Source organism: Pongo abelii, chromosome 2, assembly GCF_028885655.2.
Source record: "Pongo abelii isolate AG06213 chromosome 2, NHGRI_mPonAbe1-v2.0_pri, whole genome shotgun sequence".
NCBI lineage: Eukaryota > Metazoa > Chordata > Mammalia > Primates > Hominidae > Pongo > Pongo abelii.
Window position 1 is genome coordinate 86,273,863 of NC_085928.1, and position 20,357 is coordinate 86,294,219.

A 20,357-nucleotide genomic window follows, 5' to 3' on the forward strand; every position below is an offset into this window, starting at 1 on the left:
AAATAAAAAAGAAGCACAAGTATTCTTCAAGCTGTTAGGGTAATTTCCTACATCATTCCCCAAATAAAAACTTGATCCAGCCAAATATTAAATTATTAATATTATAAATCTGTTAATCTACAGCACATTTTACTCATTGGTGTAATTTTAAAATTCACTTTCATTTGATTGACTGTTTTAATCTTCCTTAACTAGTGAGTAACTAAAAATAAATGGTGCATTCCTAATACTATAAATATGAAAAATAGGAAGTAGTTAGGGACTGCAGGAGAATACATTAAAATCAGTCAGTTTTCTAGTTAACATATTCTCATTCTGTTTGTGTACAAACCCACTGCATTGAGAAGACAGATCACAAATTCACGGCCTCACAAAAACATGGTCTCGATTTCATGTTATGACAGCAGAAATTGGCCCAAGTCTCTAACCATTTCCTCTAAAGGACCCTGGCTGGCTGGTGCCATCCAGGTGAGGCAATCTGAATGAGGGGAACATCACGTCAAATTCCACTCATCTGTCAGTGTAGTGGATTATTTCTTGAGAGACTAAAATTGGCTGTTTGCTGTCTGAATACCATCAATATCACCATGCAAGGAACAGCCAAACTGCCCGAAAGAGGCTGGGGAGCAGAGGGAGGGGATGGGGGGGAGCCATTCCTAAGCAGGTGAGGAGGCAGCTGTAAAGCTTTCACTCTCCTTCCATTCAAGGCTCTGAGTGAAAGATTTGTCATTTTCCACATTTCCCAGATACTTGGTATGCACGCGGAGTCTGCCTGCTCTTGCTTTATGAAAGAGGTGATTTTTCAAGCTTAGGCAAATGTGGCAGAGCTCAGGGTCTGCGGGTGTCTCATTTTTTCTCATCATGTCACTTGTTTTAACCGATTTGAGAAAATGAGATTATGTTTTTCCTTTTTGCTCATTTATCCAGCAATTTATTTATTTATTTGTTCATTTAGGGGTGGATTGTCACAGATAACTGGCCCTGATTTCTATCTTGTTTTCATACACATTTCATTAGTGTCCCTGGAGATGTAAGACCTACAAGGAAAAATGTCACAACTCTCATCCAAAAAAAAGCATATTTTTATTCTTAAAATCAAAAGATTGTATTCAAGAGTCTGACTGGAATAATCTAGAATATGTCTATGACCAAGATCTATCACTTTAGTCTTTGCAGCTATTGTCAAAAACCAAGGAAAGTTGAATAAACGTATTATATAGAACTATTGGATGTTAAGTTTAATATCATTCTAATCATTCTGCATCTAGGAAAGGATATTTATAGTTTCTTCATTTCAACAATAAAGCTGAAATGGGTCTCAGATGTATTAGCACTTGGGGTCAAAATTGGTTTCAGTGCTGCAGTTTCTTGGGGTATTTGACGCACAGATCAACCACGCATTGGTTGATAATACACAAATTCTAAGGAAGAAAATGGAGAAAACAAATAATTGAGTTTAATTTCAGCCAGAACCTAATAGGTGATTCTCAGTTTAAAAATATGGTATTTTAATGATAAGCCCTATAAAGACATAAGTTTACTTATTATACATAACCCTTAACGAAAAACTCCATATATTCACTGATTAACAGAGACAACTATGTGAAAGCTTGTTACAAACAGTACTGTATCTATTTCATGATTATATGTATAGAGTAAAATAAGACACAAAGCATTGGTAGTATATTCTAGCCATGTACCACATGGTTAACAAAACAATAGCAAGAGAAAAAAAAAGAGTTGTTGCCTAGGCTATGTGGATTATTAGCTGTGTGAACAGCAAAACTTCATTCACCAAACATCCCTGGCTTGCAGGTTTACAGTCTATTAAGGGGGGACATCAGCAATTCCCGATATTTGTGAAGAACTTTACAGCTTACAAAAGACTTATTCGAAGTTATTTTTATATTTACACCCCACCTCACCCCCACCACCACCATATCTATAAATGGGGAATGAGAGCAGAAAAGTCAGTTGCCCAGGGTTATGTCACTAACCCTAAGTGACAGAGACTCAGGTGGCCAGCCCTGAGCCCTGCCTTCCCCCCTCAACCACGTGCCACTCACTAGTTCTGCCATGGCCACCTCTCAGAATGGGTGTGCAGTTCAGATGGGACCAAGTATTGACATAATGAAAGTTTTCAAAAATTATATGAAGGGGCTCACACTTCCTCAAAGAAGCTATGTGGCATGGTCACTCGGTGCACCAAGAGGCATTTTCCCCTCCTGGGGACACCGGCTCTGGCGGTGAATCATGCTGATATGACTTCCAATGACAGCTATTCCCTGTGTGGCCTCATACAAGCCACCTAACCTTTCAGAGCTTCTGTTTCCTGGGCGAAAGGGGAGAAATTACACCCACTTGCATAAGGATTAAACTGAACAGTGTGAACTAATCCTAAGAGCCCTGCCTAAAACATACACGTAATAGTTGTTTTTATTATGAATTCTTATTCTTGAGCATCACAACGAATGCAGATGTCCCGCATTGTTTATTATTTATGACCATGTAACAAGTGAAAGGCATTTGTGCCAGAACAGATTGTGATTAAGTGATTGGAGGTAATGTGGGAATCTCAAATTCACTTTTGTTTTCCCTCCATCCCCGCTGCACTGAGGCTTGAGTGGCGGTTCCCGCGCCAGGCTCAGGACACAGGATGCAGAAATACAAGCGCGTCCTGAAGAGGGCGGTTTCCATGCCTACCTGCAGGGGCACCAGCGCCCCCTCGCCTTCCCTCTCAGACCAGGGCTTGGGGAAACAGGGTGGCAGGGCCCAGAAACAGCCCCCAGCACAAGCCAGCCCCACACCTTCTCCCGGGGCGGCCCGAGCTCCAGCACCCAGCAGGCTTGCGCGCTCGCTGTAGCCTGGTGCAGGCGCGCGGGAGGACCCTGGGCTGCATCCGCGCTCTGACAAGCCTGCCCCCAGCAGGGAAGCTGAGCCCCAGTAAGCAGCAAGCAGGGGCCCCGGAAGGTATTGCTGGAGGACTGTACAGAAGAGCCTGGGATCGGTGTCCAGGCCAGCTGAGGAGCCAGGGAAAGGCAAGGGCGTAGACGCTGGACCGCGCAGCAGGAGGAAGCTCGACGGATGGGGGGAGGAGGCCATTGATGGGATTTGGAGAGGCGGGTGGAGGGCTGGGAGCACTTCAGAACTGAGCATCAGAAACTTGGGCGCGCAACTGGTCCCCAGAGCCCGAACTTGACCTTCGCGAGAGAGGAAGGGAGGGGAGGGAGGGAGGTGGGGTGGAGGGTGAAGGCGGGGTGGGTAGTAGAAGGTTGCGAAGGCTGATGCTGAACAGAAAATGGAAGGAAATTTTTCCAAGAACCAGGGAAGGTAAGGACAATTGAGCTGGGAGGGACTGTAATGAGAAAGCTGGAGAGGCAAAGAAGGAGAGCAAAATCCAGAATGAAGAGCGAGGCCGTGGAAGGGTGAGAAATATAATTTGAACATTAAGAGGAAGAAAGCAAAATGCGTCTGGAACTAAAAATTCAATATGGGAAAAACAAAACAAAACAAAAATCAGGTGGGAGGGACTTCGTCCCTGAAACTGCCAAAAGAGAGGGAAAAATGCCACTGAGCATACCGGAAGAACAGAAAGTGAAGGAAGGGAGAAAGGAAAGAAGGCACATTAAACCAGACAAGAAATAGTAAGTTACTTTTTAATTTCTTTTTCATTGACAACTTGCTTCCAAAGTTAGTTTGGGGACTATGCCCCCACAAAATTCTTAGCCACATACAGACCAAGATTATAGTAGGTAAAATCCTCAAGTCTTGAAAGTTATTCCACCTTTTGCAGAATATTCTGCTATTGGCCAAAGCATCCAAAAACAGATGACTTCTACTTTTCAAGGTGTGTAGAAGCAGGTGGGGTGACACTTAGAATAACACAGCTTTTCTGAGAAATTAATAGAAATACCTCCAAGACATTTTGGCACACTCCCCTTCCCCCAAAGCATCCAGCCAACAATATGTCTTGGAATTCAAAGGCAAGCTGCCCACACTATAGCACTTTATGTCACTTGCATTCAACCATCTGTTAAGGAAATAGTGGTAAGACTGGAGGAGGCTGCAGTGGAGCCAGCTCCTGACTTACCTGGTCTGTGCAGGTGATGCTGCTGGAAAGTGTGCTGAAGGGATCCATGGCAGAGTAGCATTGCACAAGCACTTATCCACAAATACAGGACCCAGGACATCGCAGAGACCATTGCCATTCTCTAAAGAGAACATTCGACAGGAAAGGTTACCCCCGGCTTCAAGCCCCCAGCTCAGTCAGCCCCACTGATGAGGGAAGGGAGGTCTCAGACGTCATGTTCCTTTTCTACTTCTCTGGCTAGAACTAATGATCCAGCAGAGGTCATGCCATGAAGTGGGATTGAGGGAAAGCCCTTTTCAGATGATCATACATTCATTTTTTTCTTAATTCTGCAAAACAAAACTCCAAGGATTGCCAAAATGCAAAAATAAAGTTTTAGACTATCAGTTAGTCAGTTTAAAACAATGCAGGCTGACTAAAAATCCTGTTTTACACAATGATCTTTAAATTATAGTTATCCCAGGCACTGAAAAGCTGCAGACTCCTCCTGTTCATTCTAACTTCATTGCAAGTCTGACATAAGCCTGGAAGGAAAGAGTGGGTTCTTTTTTTTTTTAATTCTACAGTCATGAATTTTTAATTGCAATGCTGTCTTCTAAACTAAGTAATCATTTCTCAGAGGCATGTTGTAATCTCCTGATAGAACCGATCCTTTTGACTGGACCTAAGAATCAGAAGGGATTGTGTTTAGCGAGAATGAGTTTCAGATGCAACACCTATGCTTCTATCCTAGAGAAAGCCATAATTTGCAATATTGCTTAGCTTCCTAAGATTCCATTGTAGCTTTTGCTGTATAGCATTGATGAATGTGCATATATAGGTTGCATATGTATTTATGGATGAATGTGTACCTTTTCTCGGATGCTGAAACTTTGACAGTCTTATCTCCACCTATGAGGATCTTAGGAACTACAAAGGCTCAACTGCGCTATATATTGTCCAATTTCTCAAACAACACCTTATGCTGCATTTCATATTGCCAAATTAATCAAACTTGAAGCACCGTCTTTACTCAGCCAGTGATAGGGAAGCATTTTCTACACAAGAATCCAGTTAACTGTATGCTTTTCTGTTAGGCAGAGAGGGCTTTGGAAGATTTCTTTCTTTCTTTTCCTTTTCACTGTCAAATCATACCCTTCAAAAATCTCAACTATACGTTGAAAACGTGCCAGTAACCTCCCAGCCTGGCTTCTTTATTCATGAAAATTGGTTCTTTATTAAAAACTGATGTTCAGAAAACAAAAATATACATCATATATATGCACATAATGCAGGCTAATTTGTGGATTTTAGTAGAGAGATACAATCTTGGAAGGATTTTAGGACTATAATAGACAAATGGTGACAACTATAATTAAGTGCAAAGCAGGAAAACATTATTTTCAACAGCTTGGTGCTATTCATGCCTAAGTCTGTGATTCAGATGGAACATTCACTTTCTAATTAGTTTCACTGCCCACTGTTTACTTTTGTATACAACATACTTTGCCTTATTGTTTTCAGAACTATCGGGATAACATACATGCATTCTCTTCAGTGGAAATAAATAGCAACACCCCTCCTGTGAAACCTAAAATGAATGTATTTGGGGACTTTTTCAGAATACCCTGCAAATTACAGAAAGACAAAACAGAGGTGACTGTGGATGTATTTACTGCTTGTGAATTGCAGTTAAAATGTACTGGAAATTCATCTAAACTTGAAAAAAAAATCCTGCCACAACCAAAACTTAATAGTTTTTCAATGACTGCTTTCTCTTGCTCATTTCTTCACCCACATAGATCCTACCTCTCAAAAGGATTACTGTGACTTTATGCTTGCAATATGTAATTTTTTAATTTAACTTTTTTAAATTCTCAGCATTACTTCCAAGCCTCCTGCATGTCACTCTCACTGCTTGCTCCTTTACCAAGGGGTTGTCTCAATGTTATTAAGTGTCTTCCCCAAATAAAGCATTCAGCCTTGCACAGTTCTCTAGATATGCCTGGATATGTTTCAGATCTGCTTTCTGAATCTTAAACCCTTAAAGATGCTTCTTACCTGAAAAATCCAGCCAAGAGCAGAGTACTCTATTAGTGTTCATTGGAAAGATCTAACACTTTTTAAAATCCATCTGTGCCACAATTTAAAATTTTTTTTCAAAGAGCTTCCCAACAATCTTCTTTATCAGGATTAAAAAAAAAAATGTTACTCTCTTCCGATCCTATTTCCACAGTAAAAAAAAAAGACATCGGGTTCATTCAGACTGTATTGTCAGAAAAGGAGCCAAGGTTTGAGGGGTGGAAACCTTGTCATTTTCACCTTTAAATCATCTCCTGGCGTCACCTCTGCCTGACGAGACCTTTGAAGTGATGGGGAGATAATGTGCAGTTTCCTGATGAGAATTAGTTTATAGTTGCCGATGGACCATCCCCACTCCAGTGCATTCGGGGCAGAGTAAGGCAGCAAAATGTAGGAGCAGGGCTGCTATACGGTGCTGTAAGTAGCAGTAGTCTGTTTCAATACATCCCTCCGCTCTAAAGTATCACATGTCTTAAAGTGACATTACCCTCTATTACAGCTACAGTGAATTGTACTATCTGCCCACTAACTCTTCAACAACTCAAGCGGTGCTTTAACATTATATTGCCTGATTTATTACGTTAGAAGTCCTACTGATACCATTGATTTAACAAAAGAGTAAAGAGGGAAGGAGAAACAAGAAAAAAGCATTCTGCAAAATACTGATAGTATTAGTGGGAGTTAGACTTCTAACAGTAAATGGGAAAGTGAAATATAAGCCATTTCTTACCTCTTAATGTTCTTTTTACCAGTAAGTTAACCACAAATATTGTCAGGTTTATACTAATTTAAATCTGCTAGTTGTTTCAGCAGTTAAATAGGAGACTAGAATTTACCTGGAATAGGACATAGATGCGTATGTGCATAAGTCCAATAAAAACCTTCTGAACTTTTTGAACATGTTTAATAAACAAAAATATGTTATTTTCAGCACCAAATGAAGAAGTATGCTCACAGCTCTTTTTTAAAAATTTTTCCTCTCCTTCAAATAACATGCTGGGGTGGGGAGGGAAAACACTCAGAAGTTCAACATCTTGTTTCTCTTACTATGGTTTGAACCCTTTCTTCTTCAGAAATATAGTGTAATTTTGCCTAAATTTCAATGATGAATACAAGGTGACCTAGTTTTCATTTATAGATTGCACTGGTAATAATTCTCTGAAATACCCTCAGTTATTTCACAAATCACTTATAAAGCACCTACTATGTGTTAGGTGCCTGGGAACAAAGCAGAAAACATGATTGATGAGATCCCCACTGTTATAGATCATACCGTCTAGTCTTTTATGGTGTTTTCAAAATCAAGGTAGTTCTCATAATATTCCTTCCTTGGAAACATTTTGAAATTCCCCAGAATACTCTCTTGCCTTTCAGAGGCACAATAAAGAAGGTCCAATGCTGCTGCACATCTTTGCAAGTGATTCTGTTTTCTCACGTTACACACAGTGAGAGAGTGAGGGATCCTTCAGACTCGTCAATCTTGCCAATTGGTCTTTCACATTGCACAAAACACACATAATAGCTCTTTGTAACATAACTGTTCACTAAATCTTACCTCTAAACAGATTTCTAAGTAATAGTAAATATTAATCTCACAGTTAAAAATTAGTTAAAAATGTCAAAGTTCTAGTTGGTGTTGCATGTTTCACATCTGTGCCTCATTATTGTTGTTCATGAGTATGTACAGAAAGTTTACACTGACTGTACAGCATCAAGATAAAAAAAATAATAACAGCAGTGGCAGCACGTAATGTTTATCAAACCTTCACCAGATGCTAGCACATTCTATAGTATGTCTTGTAAAGTCTAATTTAATTCTTTTTACCAACTCCATAAGATAAGTATTATTATTATTATCTCTATTTCACAGATGGGGAATGTGAAAGGAAACAGGAAGGTTAAAGAACGTGCACAAGGTTGTATGGTAGTAAAAGACAGAACAGATTTCAAGCCCAAATGATTTGGCTCAAGAGTACATTCTTAAACACTGGGATAAAATATTTAATGGAAAAAAAATCCAAAAATATAACTATTGTATTTTCTTATTTCTTTAACATTAAGATAGTCTCAAAAAATGATTATTCATTCTTTCTAGAGGTACATATTACACCAGGCATTTGAAATATAGAAGTATACAAGATAGCTTTTGCCCCGTGATTGTTGTTGGTTGTGGTTTTGCTATGCTAATGAATTAAAATTAAAAGGAAATTCACCTTTGCTAATAAAGGCTACCATTTTGAAAACCTGTAACCATTATGTTTTTCATTTCTAGAGATTAAAATAAGGGTCAAGATAGTTACTTCCATAATTCAATTTAATTGACCACCTAATGGATTACATTCAAGGCATTCAGATAGGCATTGCTGAAAACTAAGAAAAAAATACTGGAATAAAGACTCGCCTTAAGTATCATTCTAAATGCATGTAATGAAGCAAGAATATTAGCATAGTTCTATTTTTTTCTTCCAAATACCTTGCAGTCCATTGCATTGCTGCCAATGATCATTTGTCCTAATAATGTAAGAATCAACATATATTGATCTTTGAGAGCATTTAGTGTATTCTCCCAACTCAAAGCAAAACTACTCTCACATTTTTCAGAGAAATTGAGCCTTTACACCTTCTGACCATGGTAGGATTGCACTTCCTGATCCCTTTAGGGTTGGGTATGCCATAAGGTTCAGCCAATGAGGTGTCATTAGAACTGATGTCATTTCCTCAAGCAATAGAGCATTTAATTGCTGAAGTGACATCCTCAGATTTCTTCTTGCCTTTGAAGCAGGGACAAGTTGCACTATCAGCCTGAGTCCTTGAGCAGAGGCCTCCTCTTCCCCTACCAATCCTTGATGGATCTACCTAGTGAATAAGGAATAGTTTTTTGTTTAAGCAATTGCAACTTAGGAGTTATTTGTTATTGCAGCATCATCTAGTCTATACTGACTGATGAAAACTTTATCTTGTAATTCACTTACTAATTGAATGTTTATGTTCCATGCACTGCACTAGGCCATGAGGAGAGCATTATACACATCAATAATCACAACTATGTCTTAAAAATACAAAGCATTCACAAGGTAAACCCCAAACAAGCAAACAAAAGCAGCAACCAAAAAAAAAAAAAAAAACAACAACAAAATAAAACCCAACTACTGCTTAAGAAAGAATAAAAATCCTTAGTAGCAACAGGGAATGCACACAGTTGGAAAGAGAGGCTAAATCATTTTCTATCAAACTGGCAATATTCAATACTATAATTTGAATCTGGATCCGTAAGGCAGAATTTTCAGTAACTGTAAGAAAAAGAAAATGGGAGACAAGATTTTTCTTAGGCCGGAAAAAAAGATAACCTTCGTGTAGGAGTCTCATTTTTCACCTCCAGCAGCCTATCTCTACAATTACTCTATCAACTATAATTCCACATTGCTTATCTTGTCTGTCTTCCAGGCAGAAGAAAAAGAAAGAATAAGGTCATTTCTTTTGTTCTTACACTTCTCATTTCTTTATTCTCCTTTTAGGACAGAGAGAAAGTTGAAATCCCACCAGCTTCACCTCCTTTTCTCTAACCAAAGCAATACATATATATTTTTATAGCAACAAAGTAGTCTCTTTTTTTTGCAAGGATATGAACATATATCAGAAGCACATAAAGGTCATGAAAATGATTGCTTTCGCAATAATAAAAACAATAATTTTTTTTTGGTTTATAAAACTTTCGAATCCATAGCTGATTTAAGATCAGATCCCCCAAAGCTACTCAATTCCAATGGCCATTCAACAATGCAATAGTTTGAGCCAGAAATGAAGATTCTTTTGGCCATGTGCCTCCCCATAAACTTCTGCATCCAATCAGTCACTACCACCTATTAATTCTACTTCCTGTTTATGCCTCATATCCATCCACTTTGTCCCTCTCCATTCAACTATCCTCGTCCAAGCTACAATCATCTTTTACCTGAACTATAGCAAGTATACTTGTCTTGGAGTATGTACCTCCCACCTGTGTCTCCCCGACTCTGCATCTTGAGGGAGCATATTTAAGACACATGATGATTATGTCACTCCTGTTACTTAAAAACCTTTCAATGGTTTCCCATTGCATTTAAAATAAAGTCCAAATCTAATGTCCATGGTTGACAAGGCTCTGCATGAACTGACCCACCTACTTCTCTAGCCTCATCTCTTACAAACCTTCTAATTCTTGGCTTCTACTAGACTCTTCTCTTGGATTCTTGAATAGGATGGAGAAACTTTCTTTCCAAAGCCTTCTCTAGTACTCCAGACAAGATCAAGTCATTGTGCTATGTCCCCTTATATCCCTTGTGACAGCAACTCTAGAATCTTAAATACCAGTGTTAATAGCTATTTCTGGAATTAATTTGTTTAATGCCTGCTTTATCTCCTTACAAGAATCACCATGAGGGCAAGGAGGACAAGCATATTGGTCACTGAGGCATCTTCAGAGTCTAACATACTGCCTGGCATATAGTAGACAATAAAATGCTTGAATGAATAAGTGAATAATAATAAATGAACATGAAATAAAATACTAATTCACAATCAGGATGGCATGCATAATGAGCTGCCTTTACCAAAATAAGTAGCTTTGACCAGGCACGGTGGCTCACGCCTATAATCCCAGCACTTTTGGAGGCCGAGGCGCGCGGATGGCCTGAGGTCAGAAGTTCAAGACAAGCCTGGAAAACATGGTGAAACCCTGTCTCCACTAAAAACGTGAAAATTAGCTAGGTATAGTGGCAGGAGCCTGTAATCCCAGCTACTCAGGAGGCTGAAACAGGAGAATTGTTTGAACCCCGGAGGCAGAGGTTGCAGTGAGCCGAGATCACCATTGCACTCCAGCCTGAGTGATGAGAAACTCGATCTCAAAAAAAAAAAAAAAAAAAAAAGAAAGAAAAGAAAGAAATAAGTAGATTTTGTGACCCTCCCCACAGCTTTTGCTAGTTTTTTTTTTTTTTTTTGGTAGGTAATATTTTCATGTATGAAGTGGTGACCCATATTCAGGGTGAGCACCTTGTCCTGTGTTAGCCTATTGCAGTGACACTAAGTAAAGGAAACTGGCCTGTACACCATTTAAAACAATGCCTACTTGCCACTAAATTTGTGTTGGATTTTTTTTTTTTTGCTGGGAGAAAAAAAAATGAAACTGTCCTGAATTTTCCACCCTGGGTATTTGATATCCAATATGATCTGATGGTAGATCTCACAGCTGATCCCTGGAGAATAAAAAAAATTCTACAGATGTTAAAAGTAAAAAGAAAGCACTTAAAATTTCAGTATATTGGACCTAGAAGAGACCCCCAAAATCTCCTAGTCTAGCCTCTTACTTTTAGAAGAAAGATGAAGACCTAAGAAAGGGGAAGAGGCTTACTCAAGGGAACATGGTAAATTAACTAACATAGGTGATGTTAGAACATAACTTTCCCAATCTAATGTTGCTCTTTTGTGTGCTTCCCCTCCCTCCAACGTAGACACACACATACACACACACACAGAGACTCACAGAGAGAGAGAGGGATAGAGAGAATGAAAGAGAGGGAGAGAGCACTATTCAGTAGAACTTTCTGCAATGTTGAAGATGTTCTCTATTTCTGCTGGCTAATATGGTAACCACTATTGACATGTAGCTATTAAGCATTTGAAATGACACAAGTGCAACCAAGAAACTGAATTTTTAATTCTATTTAATTTTAACTATTTTAAATTTAAATAGCCACATTTGGTTGATAGCTACTGTATTGGACAGCACAGTTCTAGAATACACTAGCCAGGTCAAGGAAAATAAAACCTGTGATTTTGAATAATTTTTAGTAAGCTAGAAGAAAGATCTTTAATTACCTGATAGTAACCTTCCAGGATGAGAATAGCATAGAAAGAAAGAAGTAGGATGTGTTTGGTTACAATTAACAGAAAAACAAACACACACACACAAAATTCAAACTGGAGTAAATAATAAAGAAGACGTATAGTTTCCTATGGGTTGATAGCCCACAGGTGGCACTCACTTGCAGGTGGGTTTGATCAGCAATTCCACTAACCCATCAAAGAACTAGCTCATTTCCAACTCTCTCTGCCTTCCAGGATTTCTGTTCATTCTAAGGCAGGTGTCTCCCCATGGCTGAAACATGGCTGCCAATGGCTGCCTGGGCTATGTGCTTCCTCATCCACATAGGAACAAGAGAAAGGATTGTTTTGGGTTTTTCTCACATGAGCAAGGATTATTTATTCCTAGCTTCCTCCAGCAAACTACTTGTCATGCCTCATTAGTTTAACTTAGGTCACTTGCCCCTCCTTAAGCCAGTGACCTTGACCAGGGGGAAAGATCACATTGTTGGGCTTAGAACTACAGTACATGCCACATCCCTAACTCAGGAGAGCATCCCCCAAAAGAGATGCATGCAGTGGGGGAGGGTGGCACTTAAAGGAAAATTAGGATAATAATGGGAAAAGGAGAATGAATATCGAAGGCATAATTATAATGTTGACTAAGGCTAGTAAAGCTTTCATATGTACTTCTAGGACTAAAGGGCTTTGATATGTTTTATAATTTCTTCCTACTTATAAAATAATGTATTCATATGTTAAAAGGTAGATAAGATCTAAACTAAAAATTTTAAAAGTCATCTATAATCTATCACGCAAATGTTACCAGTATTCACATTTAAGTGTACATACTTCTAACACTTTTTCAAACATGCCTATTTGGTGCTGTTGTTTTTTAAAGAAATTGTAATTTAAAATATGGGGTTTTTTGTTTAACGTATTTTTTGTTTAATATATGTTTTTTGTGTTTTATGATTTTTCATTGTATTTTTTATATTTTATTAATTTTTCCTCAAAATATCACATTTCTCATGTCAGTCCTCTAATTGTGCTCTTAATCCACTTGACCAATCTAAAGTACTGTACTATTGTTTCTTGAAATATTCAACATCCATTCACTGCTTGTTAATTGCAGTTGATTTTACTTTTGTGGTAGTAAATTTTTTACTAAATGAAACAAAAAATTAAAAAGAGGAATGCCTTTCTTTTTCTATAGGATCCTACATAGTGTCAATGGTTAACTACAAAAAAAAAGTAATCATACATAGATCTTATTTTCTTGGTGTGGGCTTAAGTCCTATTAACTTTTCTTGACTTTCTAGGTTTATATCTGATTTGCCTTTAAGTAAATTTCTGAAGAATAGAAGTCTTTGTCTTACTGTTAATATAACTGATTATTCTCTTTTATCTGGCTTGAGTTTTTAATTATATGAACTAGACAATTTCCAGAAATAGTAGAAAAACACAGGAAAATAGAAATATATGTATTTTAATCTATATCTCTTTGGGTCTTCCTCCTTTTATTTATTTTTTAATGTGGTCAGAGAGGCAATCTAACAGCAGGAATGAGATAATGAACTCTGGAGTCAAACTGCTTGAGTCTATTTCAGCTCTACCTCTTACTAGCTGTTGGATTCTATGTAACTTCACCTAAGTTGCCTCACTGATACCTGCTTCAAAAGATCATTGTTAGATGCATATCAGTGTATCTGGTATACTATAAATCTCTATAAAGTTTTAAAATTAAATTTGATTTATTTGGTGTAATTCAAATTTTGCTCAGAATTGCAAGATGTTTTCTCACTTCTCTATACCTTTGAATGGGCAAAAGTATAGAATTCTATTGAAACATTCTTTCTATTTGAAAAATCCTTGCTCTGTCTTTCATTTCTATCTACCATTTCCCTTCCCCTTCCTTTTCCCTAACTCGGCTTGCTTTTCCAGATTAGGTTCTGATGTCATTCTCTATGGAGTTTCTCTTGGCTTCCCAAGTCTAAATTAGAGACCCCTCCTCTATACTCCCATAGATTCTGTCAGCTGCACTTGGTGTAGCATCTATTGTTCTGTGCCATATTTCTCTATTATTGTCTCTCCACTAGACTATCTTTTATATCCATATAATTAGGCAAAGCAGCATAGTGCCTTTCAGCTCCTCAAACATATTATACCATTCTTTTTTTTTTTTTTTTTTTTTTTTTTGAGGTGGAGTTTTGCTCTATTGCCCAGGCTGAAGTGCAGTGACCTCGGCTCACTGCAAACTCTGCCTCCCAAGTTCAGGGAATTCTCCTCCCTCAGCCTCCTGAATAGCTGAGACTATAGGCACAGACCACCACACCTGGCTAATTTTTGTATTTTTAGTAGAGATGGGGTTTCGTCATGTTGGCCAGGCTGGTCTCGAACTCCTGGCCTCAAGTGATCTGCTCATCTTGGCTTCCCAAAGTGCTGGGATTGCAGGCATGACTCACCACACCCAGCTATATTATACCATTCTTGACTCAAAGCTTTTGCACATTCTGTTCTCTCTTTCAGAAACATTTTTCCATTTTATTGTTTTCCCAAATAGCCCTTTCTTTATCCCCCCTGATTTCAGGGATACTTTCTCTGACCATATCACTCCTTTCTTGAAAATATGTAATTATTTCCCAAAGCACAGAATATAATGTCTGATTTTTAAAAAACTAGGTCCAGCATGAACTGATATCCATCCCTATTTCCAACCTAGTATTATTCCACTTTTTCCTAAACACCTGCACATGTACCATGCTCCAGTCACTCTGGCCTTTTCTCACTAATTCATTTGGGCAGTCATTTGTTTACCAAGGACTCACTCAACAAATGAGGTACGGAGACTAGAACTCAATTACTGGTGGAGAAGATAATCATTTCCCTGCTTCATACACTCCAAACCCTTTCTAGATTTAAGGCCTCTAATGTGCTATTTGCTCCTGTTTTATTTATCACTGTTCACTCACCATCTGGCAATGTACCTGGCACATAGTAGGTGCCTAATCAATATTTATAGAACATACGAATACATGAATGTGTGAATGAATGAATACACAGTCACTTCTCATTTATTCATGTTTTAGGTGTTTTATGAATTTGCAGCAAGATTCTAAGCAAGTGGTTGGCAGTGGGCTGAGCAGGGAGGAGGCTGGGAAGAATTTCAGATGATGTGTCTGTATGTGTATGGGTGTTTGTGTGGGAATCTGAGTCTGAGAGTGCCTAAATGTGCATCTCCAACCTCATCATAGTGCCAGAGGAAAATGCTTTTTGCATCACTTCTTCTTTTCTCCACCCTTTTGTCCCCTTCTTCTAACATACCCTATTGACAGTACGCCTTCCCTACTCTTGGTTTCCACCCTCACATTCAGGTTTTTGTCATAGTGTAATGGAGAACATGTGGTATCTCTGGGAGTCCCAGCTCAGGGAGAAGAATCTAACAGTTACAAGTTTAGAGTAGAGAAAAAGAGAATTATAAAAGGGAGTTCAAGGGAAGAGGGGATGAGAACACACGTAGCATGCTCATGTTTGGAGTCCCTAAGCCAGAAATCCTCAATCTTGGCAATAAGTTACAATAATTTGGAGCGTTTTTAAAACTCTAAATGCCCAGGCCCCCACCCAGATCAATCAAATCAGGAACTCTGGAGATGGGACTCAAGCAATAGCGTTTTTCAAAGCTCCCTAAGTGGTTCCAATTTGCAGCCAAGTTTGAAAACCACTACATTAAAACAAAAATGTACAGCAGAAGGCCTCTGGTCACTATGGCAACCCCCAAAATACCTTCAATTTCTTGTTATTTAGTTGCCAACTAAGAGATATGTTCTCTGTGTTTAACAGATTTAAGGTTAGCCCAAGGTAGGCATCTTTATTGAATGCTTACTATGTGCTTGGTACAATAATAGCTACCATATAAAACCTCTATTTCATTAATTTGTTTTTTTTTTCTAGTTCATATTTAACTGTGTAGATCATATGAAACTTAAATGTTCAAAGCCATGTTTGGTAGATTTCATGGTTGCTTCCATTACTTATGATCCTTCTTGATTTTCACTTATGTAACCACAATCTCCCTGCCAAGCTAACCGCTGGTTCCAGAAGTCTTTCCTATAGTTCACGGTAGCCCCATTCCCTTGACATGATCACAGATGTGGACAAAAGTCAGTTTGGGCCAAAGTCATGCAAGGACAAGTTTTCAGGGATCTTCTAAAAGACATTTCCTCACTTGTCTAAGACAGCCTCAGAAAGTGATTTTCTCTTTTCATCCAGAGTTGTATAAAAAAGCATGACATTAACCAGGAGTCATTAACTGATATTTTCAGATCCTGAAGAGCCACCAACCTGTCAGGATGAGAACGACACCCTGGAAAGAAGAGTAAACAAGTTGGGGAAATGTCCTTTTTTGAATCAAACCAATCCGAAAGTCCACTCAACACCAGGCTTTCCCTGTGATGAATTAAGACAGCTTCATTTGGGCTTTCTGTTGTTACTTGGAATCAAAAGCATCCTAACTAACAGAGCACTAAGACACAGCCTATAACAATGGAAATATAAAACCAAGATTATCCTATAGATAATTTAATCTGGACTCTCAGTTTAAAAATAAACAGACTAAGATTCAAAGAGCTGAAGTGCCTTGTGTAAGGCAACACAGTCTACCTGGGACTGTATTACCTAGAGCTGGGCCTGGAACTCAAGTGTCCTCATTGCCAGCTCACTGCTCATTCTACTGAACTATAAAGACATCTTCATTGTGAACATTCACTTTAATTTTCCATTCTCGTTAAATTAGTTGTAATGACCCTAATTTTTGAAATATTGTAAATTTCCTTGGAAGGAACTCTCTCTAGAAATAGATATTCTCAGCCCTCCCTCAACAGACACACCCAAAACTTATAGATACAATTTGATTGTTAAATGTAGACATCATGAAAGAATATGGAAAACTGTTGAAAATATATATCACACAGCTCACCCCCAACCAAGAAAAAAATTAAAAATTCTACCCGTCTAGGCTGCTTCACTAAATGATGTTGCTGAATATATAAAATACTTGAATCTAAATTTGAAAGTGCTCCCCCCTCCCCTTGATTAACCAGATTGTCCCCTCCCCTATATATAGGAACGCTGTGTGCCTGAGCCCACTTGCCATCTGTCACCACATTTTCCAAACTTCTCTTCCACCCCCTCCTCTTACACAATCTTATCACATAAAAATATTAGATTTCAGGGATTTGTATAATTTCATCAGATTTTCTGAGCAAAGTAAAAATAGAAGATGTACTGGTATACTAACTGACTCAGTTTTTGAGTGCCCAACACATATCTACGGCAGCCAGTAATGCCCTTTACACAGACCTTATGTGGCCAGGAATAGCAAGAATAAGGTGTTTATTTTTCCCCCTGTAGTATGGTATTTCATATTAGGAATTTTCAGGCATTCCCCATATTACAGAGAGGAATTTGGATAGTTTCCAGAGAGTCCTGACTCATATAACATTATATTACTTTGTTTATTAGCTTTTGTAAAGTTTGGTAAGTTTTCCCAGATCATTGGAAAATACTTACAAGCCAACTGGGGAGTATCCATATTGCTGCTTCCCCCTTACAGTTTAGGAGATGAATTCTAACCATCTAAATATGTGGTACCTCCACTCACCCAAGCGCTTCGGCCAGAAACTTAAAAGTCTTCTTTGTTTGCTGTATTTCCTACCTCTCACGACCAATCCATCAGAAATTCAAGCTAACGCTTTTGTTTGCAGATCCCACAGGAAGTCTTTGAAGAATATCCAGGGAAATTGGCTGTGAAGTATTAAGCCTACTACCCAATATATATTTGTTAAGGACGGTCCTGTGAACTAGGTTCTTTCCTATTTCTCTGCATGTGTAGGAGAAAAGAGCTTGTAAGAAGCCCCCTGTTGTGTCTACCAAGCATCTTACTTTCTTCCATCTGCACCCCTGATGGCTTTGAAAGATTAGTCAATCACAGACCATTCTCTGATCATCAGGTTGGTCACATGACTCAAGCCTGCCCAATCAGGAATTCCCATGCTCTGTCAGCGGAGATTGGCTCAAGTGTGGACACATTACCCAAGGAAGAACACAGGGGAGGAGGGGATTTACTTCCTTTATAACAGGACTAGTCGTGGCTACTTTTATCTTTGAGGAAAAAGGTTAACTGGGGAAGCAGAGAATACAATCACACTCACAGGAGAAAGAGGAAAACTAGGGTTGAAGATGGAGAGAGAGAAGGAGGGAGAGGAATAAGAATAGAGTCTAAATGAAAGTTACAGACTATGGTTTGCCTTCTGTTTTTATAAATTAAGTTTTACTGGAATACAAATATGCCCATTTGTTTATATATTATGTATACTTGCATTCAGGCTACAACAGTAGAATTGTTGGAATGGATACCATATCCAATGGGTTATACTGACTGAGGGCACATGAAGTATGCTGTCCTTCTCAAACATCTTATAATTTAGTGAAGGGCAAGAAATGTAAACATTAAAGCACAATAAGATAATGGGAATAAAGACAAAATGCAGGATAGAAATAAATCTAACAAAATAACAATGCTAACAATGATAATGTTCCTGATGATGACAGATACCATTGATTGATTGCATAGTGGCACTGTGTTGCCTCTCTAAGTATATTGTCACTCATCCTCCAAACAATCTTGCCAGATAGATGTTTCAGTTAGGATACAAAAATGTTTGCTGTAGTAACAAGCAACCCCCATAGCTCATGCTGCATATCCGGGGGGATCAGTAGGAGGATTTGCTTATTGTAAACAGCCAAGATCCCAGGGTAATGAAAGCTGTCTCCATATGTTTTCATATTTGCCTCATTGGGGGAAGGGACCATTGTAAATCACACACTGTCTCTAAAAATGTCTGTCCACTAGTGAAACACAACCCTTCCACTCACATTTCATTAGTCAAAACAAATCATTTAACCATTCCTAAACTGAAAAGTACTGGTGGAATGTAATGCTACCATGTGCTTAGAAAGAGAAGAGCTATAAATATTTAGAGAATGCCAGGGCATTAGTCAGGGTTCTCCAGAGAAATAGAACCAATAGGATATAGATATATTGATAGTTTATAGATATAGATAGATGATATAGATATAGGTATAGACATAGACATAGATAGACATATGAGGAGATTTATTAGAGGAATTGGCTCACATAATTATGGAGGCTGTGAAGTCCCTCGACAGGCTGTCTGCAAGCTGGAGATCCTGGGATGCCAGTAGCGTGGCTCAATCCAAGTCCAAAAGTCTCAGGATGAGGGAAGCTGATGGTGTAAGTCTCAGTACAAGGCCAAAGGCCTAAGAACCCAGCAGGTTGCTTGTGTAAGTCCTGAAGTCCAAAGGCTGGAGAGCCTGGGGTTCTGATGTCCAAGGACAGGAGGAGAAGAATGTCCTAGCTCTAGGAGAGACAGAAAGGAAATCTTTTTCTCTCCTTTTTTGTTCTATCTGGGCCCCCAGCCAATTGGATAGTGCCCACCCACATTGAGGGTGGATCTTCCCCACTCAGTCCACTGATTCATGCACCAGTCTCCTCTGGAAACCTCACAGACACAACCAGAAGTAATACTTTCCAGCTTCCTAAGTATTCCTTAATCCAATCAAGTTGACACCTCAAATTAATTATCACAACCATGAATCTTTACTCAAATGGGTATTATTAGTATTCACTTTTCTAATGAGAAAGCATAGTAAGAGAAGTTAGGAGACTTCCTCAAGGCTGTCAGCTAATAAGTAGTAGTGTTAAAATTGAACCCAAGTCAGTATGAATCTAAACCCCAAGACATTTTTTGCTTTGTTTTACCATGTCAACATCTTTTCTCATCAGCTTTGTGTTAGATGATTGAATAAAATAGTAAATTTACATGATGTAGGACCAAGCAAGAGATGTAAAACATTTGGGTTTGATGAGCTTGGAAATAGTAAGCCCTTTAATATTTTTAATAAAGACATTTACATTATACAAGCCATACTTAATAAAGATATGGACAGCAGTTTTGACCAGAGAATTGGGTCTGCAATGGGATCAGAGAGCAGTATAAACGTTGGGATAAGATAATGCAAAAAAAAAAAGTGAGAGAGAGTTTGAAGAGGAAGAGAGAAGTGAGTAGTTAGAAGGGAAGTTTCAGACAGAGACCTTTCCTGCTCTTGAGTAGCTTAAGTATAATTCTTTCCTAAAAGGTTCAGGTTCAAATATTTATGAGACAGAGTTACTATTCCTTTTAGAGGCTTGTCAAGTGTAAAAGAGGAGGAAAAATTTGTTTGTGAAGGGAGTTTACAGTATACTTAAAGTTTATTTTAAAAATAAGTAGGATTTGATAGATAGGGCAAT

At 38.5% G+C, this 20,357-nt stretch overlaps 1 protein-coding gene across 2 annotated transcripts in view; it reads right to left on the reverse strand.

The window, feature by feature from the left end:
* TAFA1 (TAFA chemokine like family member 1) overlaps positions 1-19,458 on the reverse strand; it is a 561,076-nt gene extending 541,618 nt beyond the window's left edge. Inside the window, exons 1-2 of one of the 2 annotated variants that reach the window (XM_024245394.3) lie at positions 19,185-19,458; positions 4,091-4,211 (exon numbers count right to left, since the gene is read on the reverse strand). In XM_024245394.3, coding sequence (XP_024101162.1) covers positions 4,091-4,208 — 118 coding nt within the window. In that variant the 5' untranslated portion in view covers positions 4,209-4,211; positions 19,185-19,458. Of the gene's footprint in view, positions 1-4,090; positions 4,357-19,184 lie in introns of those variants that run through there. The other variant, XM_054551902.2, reaches the window with a different exon arrangement.
* Between the last annotated feature and the right edge of the window lie 899 nt (positions 19,459-20,357).